Genomic DNA, 13,328 nt, shown 5'->3' on the forward strand with positions numbered 1-13,328 from the left:
ATGAATGTAACTTTAATAGCCAACATTTATATGTAGCTTTAAGACTTGAGGGACTATCATTTTCCATCTTTGCATTCCTGGGACTTAGCATAGGAATTTACAAGTAGTAGGTACTTATTATGTAAATTTTTGTTTAATCAAATTTAATTAAGTAGGCATCTAGGGCATGGTAGATAGAGCACTGGTCATGGAATCAGGAAGACCTGAGTTCAGTTTTGGCCTCAGTTATTAGCTGTGTGACCCTGGGCAAGTCACTTAACCTCAGTCTGCCTCAGTTTCCTCTTCTGTAAAATGAGAATAATAGCACCTAACTCCCAAAATCGTTTTGAAGATCAAGTGAGATATTTGTAAAACACTTCACAAACTTTAAAGCACTATATAAATCCTGGTCATTATTATCATCATTATTGTTGTTATTGTTGTTGTTATCATTATTGTGCATATATGAGTGTAAGAATGAGTGTATAGAATGTTAGAGCAGAACGGGATCTAAGAGGGCATTTGTTCTAACCCTCAGTATATAAATGAGGAAGCTGTAGACTAGAGAAGGGAAAGGAGCCCAGTTAAATAGTGAGTCAGTGGCAGATTATGGGATTGTATAGCAATAAAAAACTTTTCTATAGAATGAACATCTTTGATTTAGTACTGTAATTTTCTGCAGTGGAAAGATAATTGGATTTGGACCAGAGGGCCTGAATTTAAAAGCTGTCTTTGCCACTTATTACTGCGTCACCTTGAAAGTCACTGAAGCTCACTGGGTCTTAGTTTTCTCATCTGTACAATGAGGGGGTTAGACCAGATGACTTGTAAAGATTTCTTCCAACTCTTTATCTATGACATGACAACGCTGTGGATTGGGGCCCTTCTGACTCCCTGCTCTGAGCGAAGTGTGAGTGTTGCTACCATATGCATTGAAAGGTATTCCTGTTGATGGTGTTTGTGATCTGTGTGTGTCTGTGTCTGAAACAGACAGATGGATGACTAATGACCTTTCCATGCCAAATTACCTAGAGACCACGAGGAAAACCATTAGGCATGGACAGGGAACTTAGAGACTAGAAATATAATTTTCATCATTTCTGAGTTAAAGGGTGATTGACTAGGATTGACTGTCCCTCTTCCTTATGTGTTTGGTTCCATGATAATGGCTTAAGGTACCATGTCATATTGATGCCCGTGATGTGCCTCTTTTCTCTGGCATTTTTCATGTTCCTTTTGGTTGCTGTTTATAATTGAGTATCTTATAATAAAACAATTGAAGACATTTAGATGTGGAAGGGGCCTTCGAGATGACAGCATCTTAAAGTTGGAATGGACCACAGAGGCCGTAAAGTCTAAGTTTTCCATGACAGGTGATCCCTCTGCAATACTCCTGGCCGGTGGTCACTCTAGGGAGAAGAACAAGCCCACTGCCTCCTAAAGCTGGCCAATTCATTTTGGACAGCTCTAATTGGCAGGATGTTGTAGGATAATTTTCCCTATCTGGAGCCTAATCTGTCATGGCCTCTCTCAAAATTCTGCCCATTGTCCCTAGTTCTGCCTTCTCAGAACCGAGCCAACTTCTAATTATCTAGTCCAATCTCATTTTAAAGAAGAGGAAACTGAGGTATAGAGAGGCTTACTAAAGATTTCCAAGCTATTAGATGATGGAGCCATGAATGAAACCCAGGTGTCCTAACCACCTCCTGGGCTCATTCTTTTTTTTTGTTGTTGTCGCTCAGTCGTTTCAATCATGTTTGACTCTTCATGACGCCATGTGGGGTTTTCTTGGGAAAGATATTGGAGTGGTTTGCTTTTCCTTCTCCAGCTCATTTTACAGATGAGGAAACTGAGGCAAACAGGGTCAAGTGCCCAGGGACACACAGCTAGTGCCGAAGGCTAGATTCCAGGCCCAGCACTCTATGCACTATGGTGCCACTTAGCAGCCCTGTGCTCATTCTACCAGATTCTAGCATGGTAGAATAGGAAGACCTCAGAAGTCATTTAGTACAACCTATACCTGTGCATGAATTGCATCTGCAAGGCTGCTTGGTGGCGCAGTGGACCTGGAATCAGCAAGACCTGAGTTCAAATGCTGCCTCAGATACTTATTGCCTGTGTGACCCTGGACAAGTCACTTTAGAAAACCCCTCTGTTTGCCTCAGTTTCCTTAACTGTAAAATAGAGGTCATAGCAATACGCCTACATTCCAGGGTTGTTGTGAGGATATTTATAAAGCACATTGTAAATTTTAATGCCAATTAGCTAAAAGAATATCCCCAGCAAGTGGTTATCTGGTACCTGATTAAACAGATTCTGTGATGGGATTCTCACTGTCTTTCAGAAACATCCCATTTTTTTTTTGATGGGTTTGATTGTAGGAAATTCAGTATGTTAAGGGAAATACACTTCCTTGTACCGCACCCCCTCCATTCCATTTCCCAATTGCTCCTAATTCGGTGCTGTGGGGCTAAGCATAATGTAGAATCAGTCCCCTTTTTGCCTGACACCCATTTCAGTATAGTTATCAAATCCAGCCAAAACTACTCTTTGGGACTGGTCATTTGGCCAGTTCTGAATCTTTCTAAATGTCCTATCTTGTAGCCAGCACCTCCCCACCTTGTCTTCAAAGTCTGCGCAGGCAATAAATTTATTTGACTGTCACTCGGGTAAACTAGACACAGAGCTTTCCGCAGAGCTGGAGGATCATTTTGCCTCTCTGACCTTCAGATTCCTCTCAAGCAGAGGGAGGAGGAAGGAACGACACTATGCTTGTGACCTCCTTCCCTCCCAGAGCTGCAGTGAAGAAAGCCCTTTGTAGCTTGTGAAAGCACTAGAGAAGTGGGCACTTTTATTATTAGGGTCAAACTGTGGTCCTGTCCATAGACTCACACACAGCCTTGAACAGTTTGAGAAGGAGAAAGAAAATAAGATGGAGACTTCTAATGTACCATGTCACCGTTTTTTTTTGTAAATAATATTTTATTTTTTCCAATTCCACGTGAAGATAGTTTTCAGCATTCTTTTTTTATAAGATTTTGAGTTTCAAATTTTTCTCCCTCCTTCCCCAAGATGGCACGCAATCTGATATGGGTTGAAAATGTGCAATCATGGAAACATATTTCCACATTAGTCATGTTGTGAAAAAAGAAACAGAACAAAAGGGAAAAGCCACAAAAAATGAAAATAGTATGCTTCCATCTGCATTCAGACTCCATAGTTCTTTCTCTGGATGTGGATGGCGTTTTCCATCAGGAGTCTTTTGGAATTGTCTTGGATCGCTGTGTTGCTCAGAAGAGCTTATTAGTCCATCATAGTTGATCCTTGTGCAATGTTGCTGTTGCTGTGTACAATGTTCTCCTGGCTCTGCTCACTTCACTCAGCATTAGTTCATGTAAGTCTGTCCAGGTTTTTCTGAAATCCACCTGCTCATCATTTCTTATAGCACAATAGTATTCCATCACATTCATATACCACAACTTGTTTGGTCATTCCCCAATTGATGGGTATCCCCTCAATTTCCAATTCTTTGCCACCACAAAAAGAGCGGCTATAAATATTCTTGTACACGTGGGTTATTTTCCCTTTTTTATGATCTCTGTTGGATACACACCTAGAAGTGGTATTGCTGGATCAAAAGATGTGCACAGTTTGGTTGCCCTTTGGGCATAGTTCCAAGTTGCTCTCCAGAATGTTTGGATCAGTTCACAACTCCTCCAACAATGCATTAGTGTCCCAATTTCCCCACATATTTTCCGACATTTATCATTTTCCTTTTCTGTCATATTAGCCAATCTGATAGGTTTGAGATGGTACCTCCGAGTTGTTTTAATTTGCATTTCTCTAATCAATAGTGATTTAGAGCTTTTTTATATGACTAAGGTAGCTTTAGTTTCTTCATCTGAAAACTGCCTGCTCATATCCTTTGACCATTTATTGGTTGAGGAATGACTTATGTTCTTATAAATTTGACTCACTTCTCTCTATATATTGAGAAATGAGACCTTTATCAGGAACAATGGCTGTAAAAATTGTTTCCCGTATTTCAATTTTCCTTCTAATCTTGGTTGTGTTGGTTTTGATTGTACAAAACCTTTCTTAACTTAATGTAATCAAAATTATCCATTTTGTATTTCATAATGTTCTCTATCTCTTGTTTGGCATAAAGTTTTCCCTTCTCCATAGATCTGACAGATAAACTATCCCCTGTTCTCCTAATTTGCTTATTGTATCACCCTTTATGTCTAAATCATGTATATGGTGTGAAATGTTGGTCTATGCCTAGTTTCTGACATACTATTTTCCTAGTTTTCCTAGCAGTTTTTGTCAGATAGTGAGTTCTTATCCCAGAGGCTATAGTCTTTGGATTTATCAAACAAAAGATTACTATAATCATTTACTACTGTGTCTTGTGTACCTAGCATATTCCACTGATCTACCACTCTATTTCTTAGCCAGTACCAAATAGTTTTGATGATTGCCGCTTTATAGATTGCCATTTTAGATCTGGTATGGATAGGCTACCTTCTTTTGCATTTTTTAAAAATTTTTTTTAATTCCCTTGATATTCTTGATCTTTTGTTCTTCCAGATAAATTTTGTTATTTTTTCTAGCTCTATAAAATAATTTTTTGGTAGTTTGACATGTCACCATTTTTAATGAAGGGATTTCTTATTTGTTTTTCTGTCTACAGCTGACATTATTTCTACAGTCGAGTTCAACCACACGGGAGAACTGCTGGCCACTGGGGACAAGGGGGGCCGGGTTGTCATATTCCAAAGGGAACCAGAGGTATGTAGCTTGGGGATTTCAACCGGGGTGGGAAGGGAAGTGCATGGAGGAAGCATACAGTCCAATTCTTCTTGTTATGCATGGGGGTGCTTGAATTTCTGCAGAACATTCATTTTCTAAAGCCCTCTTCCCACCCCACCTGTGACTTGGTCAAGCTCCTTCCCTTTCTGTGCCAATTTTTCTAACTCTAAATCAAGGATTCTAATACCTACCCTTTCCTACTTTTTGGTGAAGCAGGATTGGGTAGTGGAGTCAGAAGTCCTGGGGTCAAATTCTTGCTCTGCCAGAATTGGCCTGAGTTTATTTTTTTTAAACCTCTGAAATAAGTATAATAATACCTGCCCCTCGCTTTGTCACTGAGATGTTAGTAGAATAAAATAAAAACAAAGTGAAAAAATGTTAAAATTGGTAAACAAAAGGATTGAGAATGGAGCTTGGCATATGTTTCCCTTTATATTGTGGGGTTGTACATCTGGGCCCCCAAACATATCCTTAGGGTGAAGGGACAGAGTCTTAGTGCCAGCACTGTTAGCCTAAAATCAGGCTGTAGTCATTTCTGAAAGTCCATGATAGATTTAGCCTTTACCAAAACACCGACCCCTTGGGAATGGTTCCAAGTACTACCACAAGACACTGGATGCCAGGGGAAGGGAGATAACATATATACATTCTTTCTAGCACTTCCCCCCCCCCTTTTTTTTAACTATACCAAGGAAGGAGTTAGGAACTCGGCCTGTGATTTCACTGATAAACTCCCTCTCCAATTGCACCTTCTCTGAAACTTAATGTCTTAAGAGTTACCTGAGGTGGGTGGGGACTAAAAAGTTGACTGACTTCCCCAGGGTCACCCAGCCAGTATGTAGCTAGAATCAAGGGCTTGTCAGCTCCAAGGATAACTATCCACTGTGCTATGTTACCTCTTGTCCCAGGAATGAGACACATACACATACACACATCAGAAGAATTTCTCCTTTGGAAACTCAGACAACGCATCAGTGCTTTCCCCATGCTGTGGAGGCTCGCCAGGGTCTGTTTTTGCCTCTGTGGCCAAACGTTAAGTCCTTTAAAGGCACTCAAATGGGCCAGCTTAGTTAAGTCCACTGGGCCTGGTACCAAGCCCTTCCTCATGCTTACACATCCCAGATTACACCTTCCCACGCTGCTCACCACAACAGCAGTGTACTATAACCTAACTAAAATAGCCCCTCTGATCTCTACCACTCCAGCGCTGAATCAGCCACTTGGCACAAATGATAGTCTGAGCTTTCCTACACCCACACACAATGGTGCTTACTGCTTTCCCTGATGTGGCAGCCATAATTTTCTTCTCTGCCTGTTGAAATCCTCCCTTCCTTTAAGACCCATCTCCTATGCCCCCTGTTCCACGAAGCCTTCAGTGACACCCTCTGGCAAACTTGATCTTTTCCTCTCCATATTTCCTATAGTGCTTCATCTAGACCTCCGCTTTGTCTTTATAATGTTCTGCATTGGATCATGCTTATTTATAAATGTGGCCTATTTCTTTTCCTCAAATTATATCACATCTCCTTGATGACAGAGACTGTATAATTTTTTTATCTTTGTATTCCAATGCCTAGCATAATGACTGGTTCTGTATTGTTGAATAAATACCTGAATGAATATTCACCCTCTGGACCTAGTATCAACCTACTGTTGTTCTTAACCTCAACCCTGTTAAAATAGCAAAGCAGGAGAATACTGCTGCCTACATGCTTGGTATTTCAGTCGACTCCCATTTAGGACAAGACTTTGAAAATCTCAGATGGTTGACTTGTATTCTTCAATATATGATAAATATTTTACACCCCCCTCCCTGCAGGTCTATGCAATATTATTTCTCCTTTGTATGCGAAGAAATCGCCAGGCTACTTCTACTCCCTACCTCAATCCCTTTGGGTGGGATCTTTTGGGTTCCTAGGAGAGCCTTTAATACATATGTTAAAGCCTCCCAATAGGTGACATGTGGCTTGATGACATGAGCACTGGAGTGGGAGTCACAGGACATAGGTTCTAATCCCACCTGCATTTTGGGCAAGTTACTTTACCTCATTAGGCCTCGATTTTTTCATCTGTAAAATGAGGGAGTCAGTCTTGATGATCCTTAAGATCTCCTTTAGCTCAGAATCCTGGGATTTTCATGAAATGGGGACAGTTTTAATATGGGTTTACCTATTTCTAGATTGTTATATGAGACTTGGTCAAGAGAAAAAGATTGTTTTAGGGCTTACATGTAATTTTCTTAATTTGAGCATTTTTTTCTTAAAACTCAGATTCCACCTCTGATACTTCTTAGCTATGTGATCCTAGTTCAGGGGTGGGGATCCTACGGCCTTGAGACCACATGTGGCCTTCTAGGTCCTCGGGTGCAGCCTTTTAACTGAGTCCAAGTTTTACAGAATAAATCCTTTTATTAAGGGGATTTGATCTGTGAAGTTTGGATTCAGTCAAAGGGCCGCACCTGAGGACATAGAGGGTCACAAGTTCCCCTCCCCTGCTAGTGCCTCAGACAACTGCTTAGGACTTATCTACTAAGTCACAGATGGATGCAATCAGCATCAGTGGTTGGAAAATCACAGATCTTCCATATATTTGCAAATATACCTATCTATATATCCTCTGTGAATACACATATGTACTTAAATATAGCTAGTTAACAAGTCTAGTCAACAAGCATTTATTAAATGCCTGCTGTGTGCCAGGCGCTGTGCCAGTCACTAGGGATGCAAACAAAAGGCAGACACAGTCCCTGCCAACAAAGAGCTCACAATCAATGGTGGCAGACAACATGAAAACAACTATGTATGGGAAAGATATTCAGGGTAAATTGGGGTGATCTCAGAGGGAAAGAATAAAAGATGACTTAAAAAAAAGAATTGGGGGCAGCTAGGTGGCACAATAGATAGAGAACCAGCCCTGGAGTCAGGAGGACCTGAGTTCAAATCTAGCCTTAGACACATGATACTCACTAGCTGTGTGACTCCGGGCAAGTCATTTAATCCCAATTGCCTCGCCCCCCCCCAAAAAAAAGAATCAAAGGATATTAAAACTAGAAGGTACTTCAGAAATCAAACAGTCCTGACCCCTCTTTTTACAGATGAGGAAACTGAAGCCTGGAATTTTGAAGTTATTTGGCCAAGATCACACATGTCATAAGGAGTAGAACAAAAATTTGAACACAGGTTTTTCAACTCTAAATCCTGTGATTTTCCCACACTATTTAAAGTGCTGGGCCTGAAGTCAGAAGATTTATCTTCCTGAGGTCAAATCTGGCCCCAGACACTTAGTAGCTGTGACCCTGGCAAGTCATTTAATCCTGTTTGCCTTAGTTTTCTCATCTGTAAAATGAGCTGGAGGAGGAAATGGCAAGCCACTCTAGTATCTTTGCCAAGAAAATGCCAAATGGGGTCACAAAGAGTGGGACATGACTGAAAAGACTGAAAACAAAAGTTTTAAAACAATCATTTTTTAAACATTAATTTTTTTTTAACTCACACTCATCTAAATGATTGCATTTGATTGAATAAACCTCATTGATCTGATAACTACTTGAGTGCCTGTAGGCATGTCATTTCCCTTCTCTCGGGCTTTGATTTCATCTGCTATATAATAAAGATATTGGAGGAAATGACCTTGAATCCCTTCTGGTTCTGACCTTCTGTATTCCAAGGTTCCTTCCGCCTCTAATATTCATTGGATCCAACTTCTTTGCATTCTGATTTTAGCTCTTCTGGGGCAGCTCTTCTGTTTCAATTTACAGACAGGATGGTTTCTGCATCTACCTGAGAACACACATGGATTGCATTTTCTAAAGGAGAGTTATTTGCCAGTGAGGATAATGATAATTTTGCTCTTTTCCAGTCATCATGATTGCTTGTCAGCCAAGTAAGACAGGCTAGGACACGGATGATATTTGATATGACACTGGAACATCTCTCTAACAGTATTTACCATAGAGCCAATTATGCGTGCTGCATTCAGGGAGAAAACAAAATGAGACAGGACCCCCTTAGACCTCATCCTGGGAATTTAGATCCTGAAGTCTGAAAGTACCTCATTCTCCATATGTGCTTTCACTGTTAGGACGAAGTTTTAAGTACACGGTAAAATAGATGGGACAAAATAGTTGCTAGGATCTTTTCCCTGTATCTTTGCAAATCTTCTAGAAAATGAAATCTAGGATAGATCTTAAATATCACTGAATCCAATACGCTTATTTTTCAGAGAATATCCATAGAGGTTAAAAGACTAACCAGAAGTTGCATATATCTCCTGAGTGAGAACTAGAAATCAATTCTCCTGCCTTTTACCCCAGTGCACATTCTACTGTGCCAATGACAGGAAAACCCACTTCAAACCCACTCCATCTGATCTACATACACACTCTTGAGGCTACTCTATTATAAATTTAGTGATTTTTTGAAATCACTAATTTTCAACTCATGGGAAAAAAATTAAGTAAATTGGTTTTCCATCCAGAATTTAGTTGATCTGTACAGTTGGGGTAATTCCTGTGGACTGATTTACAGATAGGACAGTTTCCGCGTATGCCTTCAAACTTCCATGAAAGAACTTCCTCTCCCAGCCATTATATCTTTTGAGGTTCTATGCCAATTTAAAATCTGGCATGGAAGTTTTGTTTTGAAGCTCCTATAATCAGGTGTAGCAAGTACAATTTAAAATGTTGGTGTAGTGGAAGGTGTACTGGATTTAGTGAGAGGACCTGGGTTCAAATTTTGGTTCCGTCACTTAGTACCTTGGACTTAGGATCAGTGTGACCTTGAGCAATCACTCAGTCAGTCAACAGGTATTTACTAAGCCCTTACTAGGTGCCATGCAGTGTGCTAAGCTTTGGGGATGCAGTCAGTCAATCAATGAACATTAAGTACTTACTCTACGCCAGATGCTGGGCTAAGTGCTGGGGATACAGACAGAAGCAAACCCAGTCCCTTCTCTCACAGACATCACATTCATATGGGGAGACAACATGGAAAGGGTTAGTTATATGTAAGATAGATACAGAGTAGCCCGACCTAGGAAGGTGATTTTGGAGGGGATGGCATTAGCAGCTAGAGGGGATCTGGGGATCTGAGATAGGCCTTGAAGGAAGTCCGGGAAGCTAAGAGGCAGAGATGAAGGAACAGAGCATTCCAGGCATAGGGGATAACAGTGCAAAGGAATGGGAAATGGGGTATTCAAAGAATGGCAAATAGGCTATTGTAGCGGGATCATGGAGTAGGTAGGCGAAAAGGAATAAATAAAGTGTAAGGAGACAGGATGCATAGAAAGCGGTCTGCTTGTGATCAGCCTTAAATTACAAACAGAGGGTTTTATGTTTGATCCTAGAAGGAATAGGAGCTCTTTAATCACAGGAGTTGACATAGTCAGACCTGTGCTTTGGAAACATGCTTTCGACAGGTGAGTTGAGAACGGATTGGAGAGGGGAGAGATTTGAATCAGGGAGAGTATTTTATTTGGAAGGCTGTTGCAGGATGCTAAAGCCTTGAATTAGGGCTGTGGCTGCATGAATGGGGAGAAGGTCACACATATGAGAATGGAAAGATGTGGCAAAGGATCATGTATGTGAGTGATGTGAAAGGCCAAGATAACACTAAGTAAAGACAAAAAGAAAATTCTCCTAAGGTAGTTACATCCTAACAGGCAAGTCACTTGAGATCTCTGTGCCTTATTCCTCATCTGTACAATGAGGAGGTTATTCTAGACCCTCTCTGAAGTGTCTTCCACTTCTGAAGCTAAAGCTATGAGGCTCCATTTTAAAAACTTTTGAAATTCTGATTTGTGTAATTGAACCACATGGAAAATTGTACCTAATTGCATGTTTGACAATATCAGGTGCTTCCTGTTGACAATGTTTCATGGACCCACGTCCCTAAATGCCTAATTGTCCTGATGCCGTCAGAGACCCTTTATTTTTCTGGTGTTTCCTTCTTCTCAGAGTAAGAATGAGCCTCACAGCCAGGGCGAGTACAATGTTTACAGCACTTTCCAGAGCCATGAGCCGGAGTTTGACTATTTGAAGAGCTTGGAGATAGAAGAGAAAATTAACAAGATTAAATGGCTCCCCCAGCAGAATGCAGCCCATTCTCTCTTGTCCACAAATGGTAAGGCCAGGGAACTGGCATGCAAATCGTCAGACTGTTTCCTTACTTCTTCATAGTCTGCAATGTTACTACTACTCTTCATAGCCTTCAGTGTTAATTTGAAACGGATTGTTTGATTGTTATGCAGTCTGTCTACCACTTAATAGCCACCAGTAATTAGTAAATGAATGATTTCCTTTGTTGATACTTCTGCATTTGTTAGAGATAATGTGATACTTGGAGCTGTACTTGGAGTTAGCCAGGTACTGTGGTGGGGGGCTGAGATGTGAAGACAAAAAAAATGTAATAATCCTTGACCTTCAGAACTTTACATTGTATGGGAGAGGGGCCGGAAGGCCCATTAGGGGAAGGATTATCCTTATCACCTCTTGTCTGGCCATCATACCCTGCCAGTACAATATTTCCCTACACTCTAGAAGGGGAGACCCCATTGCCACACCTACAGAAAGCATCAATAGAGAGATAGCTTGTGTGGATGTTAATTACGGCATACAATTAGAAAATATTGAATTATCTTTTGGAGAGAAAGGACAGAGAAGACACTACATAAAGTGAATGAAGCCAGTTGGTTTTGGTAATCTCCATGAAATTTGCCCTTCATCACCTTATTGGGGTATGACAGGGCTCTGGATTCATAGAAGGTATGTTAGCATCGTGGAAGTTCTATGGACCCTGTAAGCTAGAAAAACTTTGAGGATGGCTCAGGAACAGCCTAGCTTGAATGTGGAAAAGCTCATCACCCAAAAACTTGACCGTGAGAAGATGAGTGGTTTGGGCCCCAGAAATTTATGAAATCATCTACCAGTGTATAGAAGGGTTATGATGTTCATTGCTAAAGGGAACCCTCAGGCAAATAAGATCACAAGTCCTTAATGTATTGAAAAGTAAGGTATTGTTTAATAGATGAAATAAATAATATGATTGGTTTCAGGATACCCCTTTCATGGAGGCATCCATGAAACCAACTGAGAAATAGTGACACCTATCATTGTCCTAGGGAAAGGATGCCAGAATTCAAGTCAGAGGACCTAGCTTTGAATCCTTAATGTGTTGCCTGTATAATCTGGGGCATGTCATTTACCTCACCTGGCCCTGTTTTTTCATCTATAAATTGAGTGGGTTTGATTCAGTGATTTCTATGGTCCTTTATAGCTCTAAATCCATGATCCTAAAATGTTAAAAAGATTATCTAATAGAAGTGAAAGATGGATATTTAAATGCTGCTGTTAATGACTTTTTTTTTAGATAAAACTATCAAATTATGGAAGGTTACTGAACGTGATAAGAGGCCCGAGGGATATAACTTAAAAGATGAAGAAGGAAAACTCAAAGACTTGTCTACAGTGACATCACTACAGGTAAGAAAGGGGCCATAAGTACTCCAGGAGAAAGGAGGGATGTTCACGTCCTTTTCTTCTAGAAAGTTAGAGTTGAAAGGGATGTTGGAATGTAGACTACAAATGTAAGACCTTTGAAGGACCATAACGATTACCTGCTACAATTAATCCTTCGTTACCCAGACCAAGCAGCTGAGGCCAGTCACAGGGAGGTAATTTACCCAAGGTCACAATTAGTTAAAACCAAAACAGACTTAGAATTTATCAAATGAGTATGCAGCTGGGCCCAACTGAGGAGCTTATTAACTGGTAATCTTCTACTCTTTTTCTTGGTGTTTAATTAAAATGTAGTTTTCTTGTACTCCCAGTCCATCCTCACTTACAGATGTGGTCCCACTTTTTATCCTAATAGAGCTGAGTTAGATACGAGACTCCATCTTGTATAACAACACGTGTAATGACAACAATGAGCTTTCCCGTTTCATGGCATTTTAAGATTTCCGAAAAATTTTCCTCATGATAACCCTGTTGAGGTTGGTTGTGCAAATATTATTTTTTTTTCTTATTTATAGACCAAAAAACCAAGGTTTGAGAAATTAACTAACTTGCCAACGTGACTAATACAGAAATACGTTTAGCATGGCTGCACACGTATAATCCATATCAAATTGCTTGCCTTCTTAAGAAGAGGAGAGAGGAAGGAGGGTAGGAAAAATTTGGAATTAAAATTTTTTTAAATGTTAAAAAAGAAATTATGAATTAAATTAGTCAATAGGCAATTAAAGTAACAGAAAAACCTCCATTAAAAACAAGCAAACAAAAAAACAAGCAAAGAACAAAAACCTAACTTGTCTGTGGTCACCTCATTAGTAAGTCCCAGAGCCAGGCTACAAACCCAGGTTCTAGACTCTAAGCTGAACCTCTTTTTTACTATACTAAATCAGCTTTATTTTAGGCTGAGTTGCAAAGGAGAAAAATCTGTCTTCAAGACCTCTTAATTCCCTCACATCTACAAGATACTCAGTGATTTTAGGTTGCTTGAAATCCCTCATCTAGCTGTTCTGGAACCTCCCTGCCCATC

The 13,328-nt window shown here is 40.2% G+C and overlaps 1 protein-coding gene across 6 annotated transcripts in view; it reads left to right on the top strand.

The window, feature by feature from the left end:
• The window catches only part of PPP2R2C (protein phosphatase 2 regulatory subunit Bgamma), a 413,824-nt gene that overhangs the window by 310,262 nt on the left and 90,234 nt on the right, over positions 1-13,328 (top strand). For all 6 annotated transcript variants that reach the window (XM_027836654.1, XM_027836657.1, XM_027836658.1 and 3 more), the window contains 3 exons: positions 4,673-4,770; positions 10,745-10,910; positions 12,156-12,268. In XM_027836654.1, coding sequence (XP_027692455.1) covers positions 4,673-4,770; positions 10,745-10,910; positions 12,156-12,268 — 377 coding nt within the window. The remainder of the gene's footprint in view (positions 1-4,672; positions 4,771-10,744; positions 10,911-12,155; positions 12,269-13,328) is intronic.

Source organism: Vombatus ursinus, unplaced genomic scaffold (genome assembly GCF_900497805.2).
Source record: "Vombatus ursinus unplaced genomic scaffold, bare-nosed wombat genome assembly UNPS02014818.1, whole genome shotgun sequence".
Lineage (NCBI taxonomy): Eukaryota > Metazoa > Chordata > Mammalia > Diprotodontia > Vombatidae > Vombatus > Vombatus ursinus.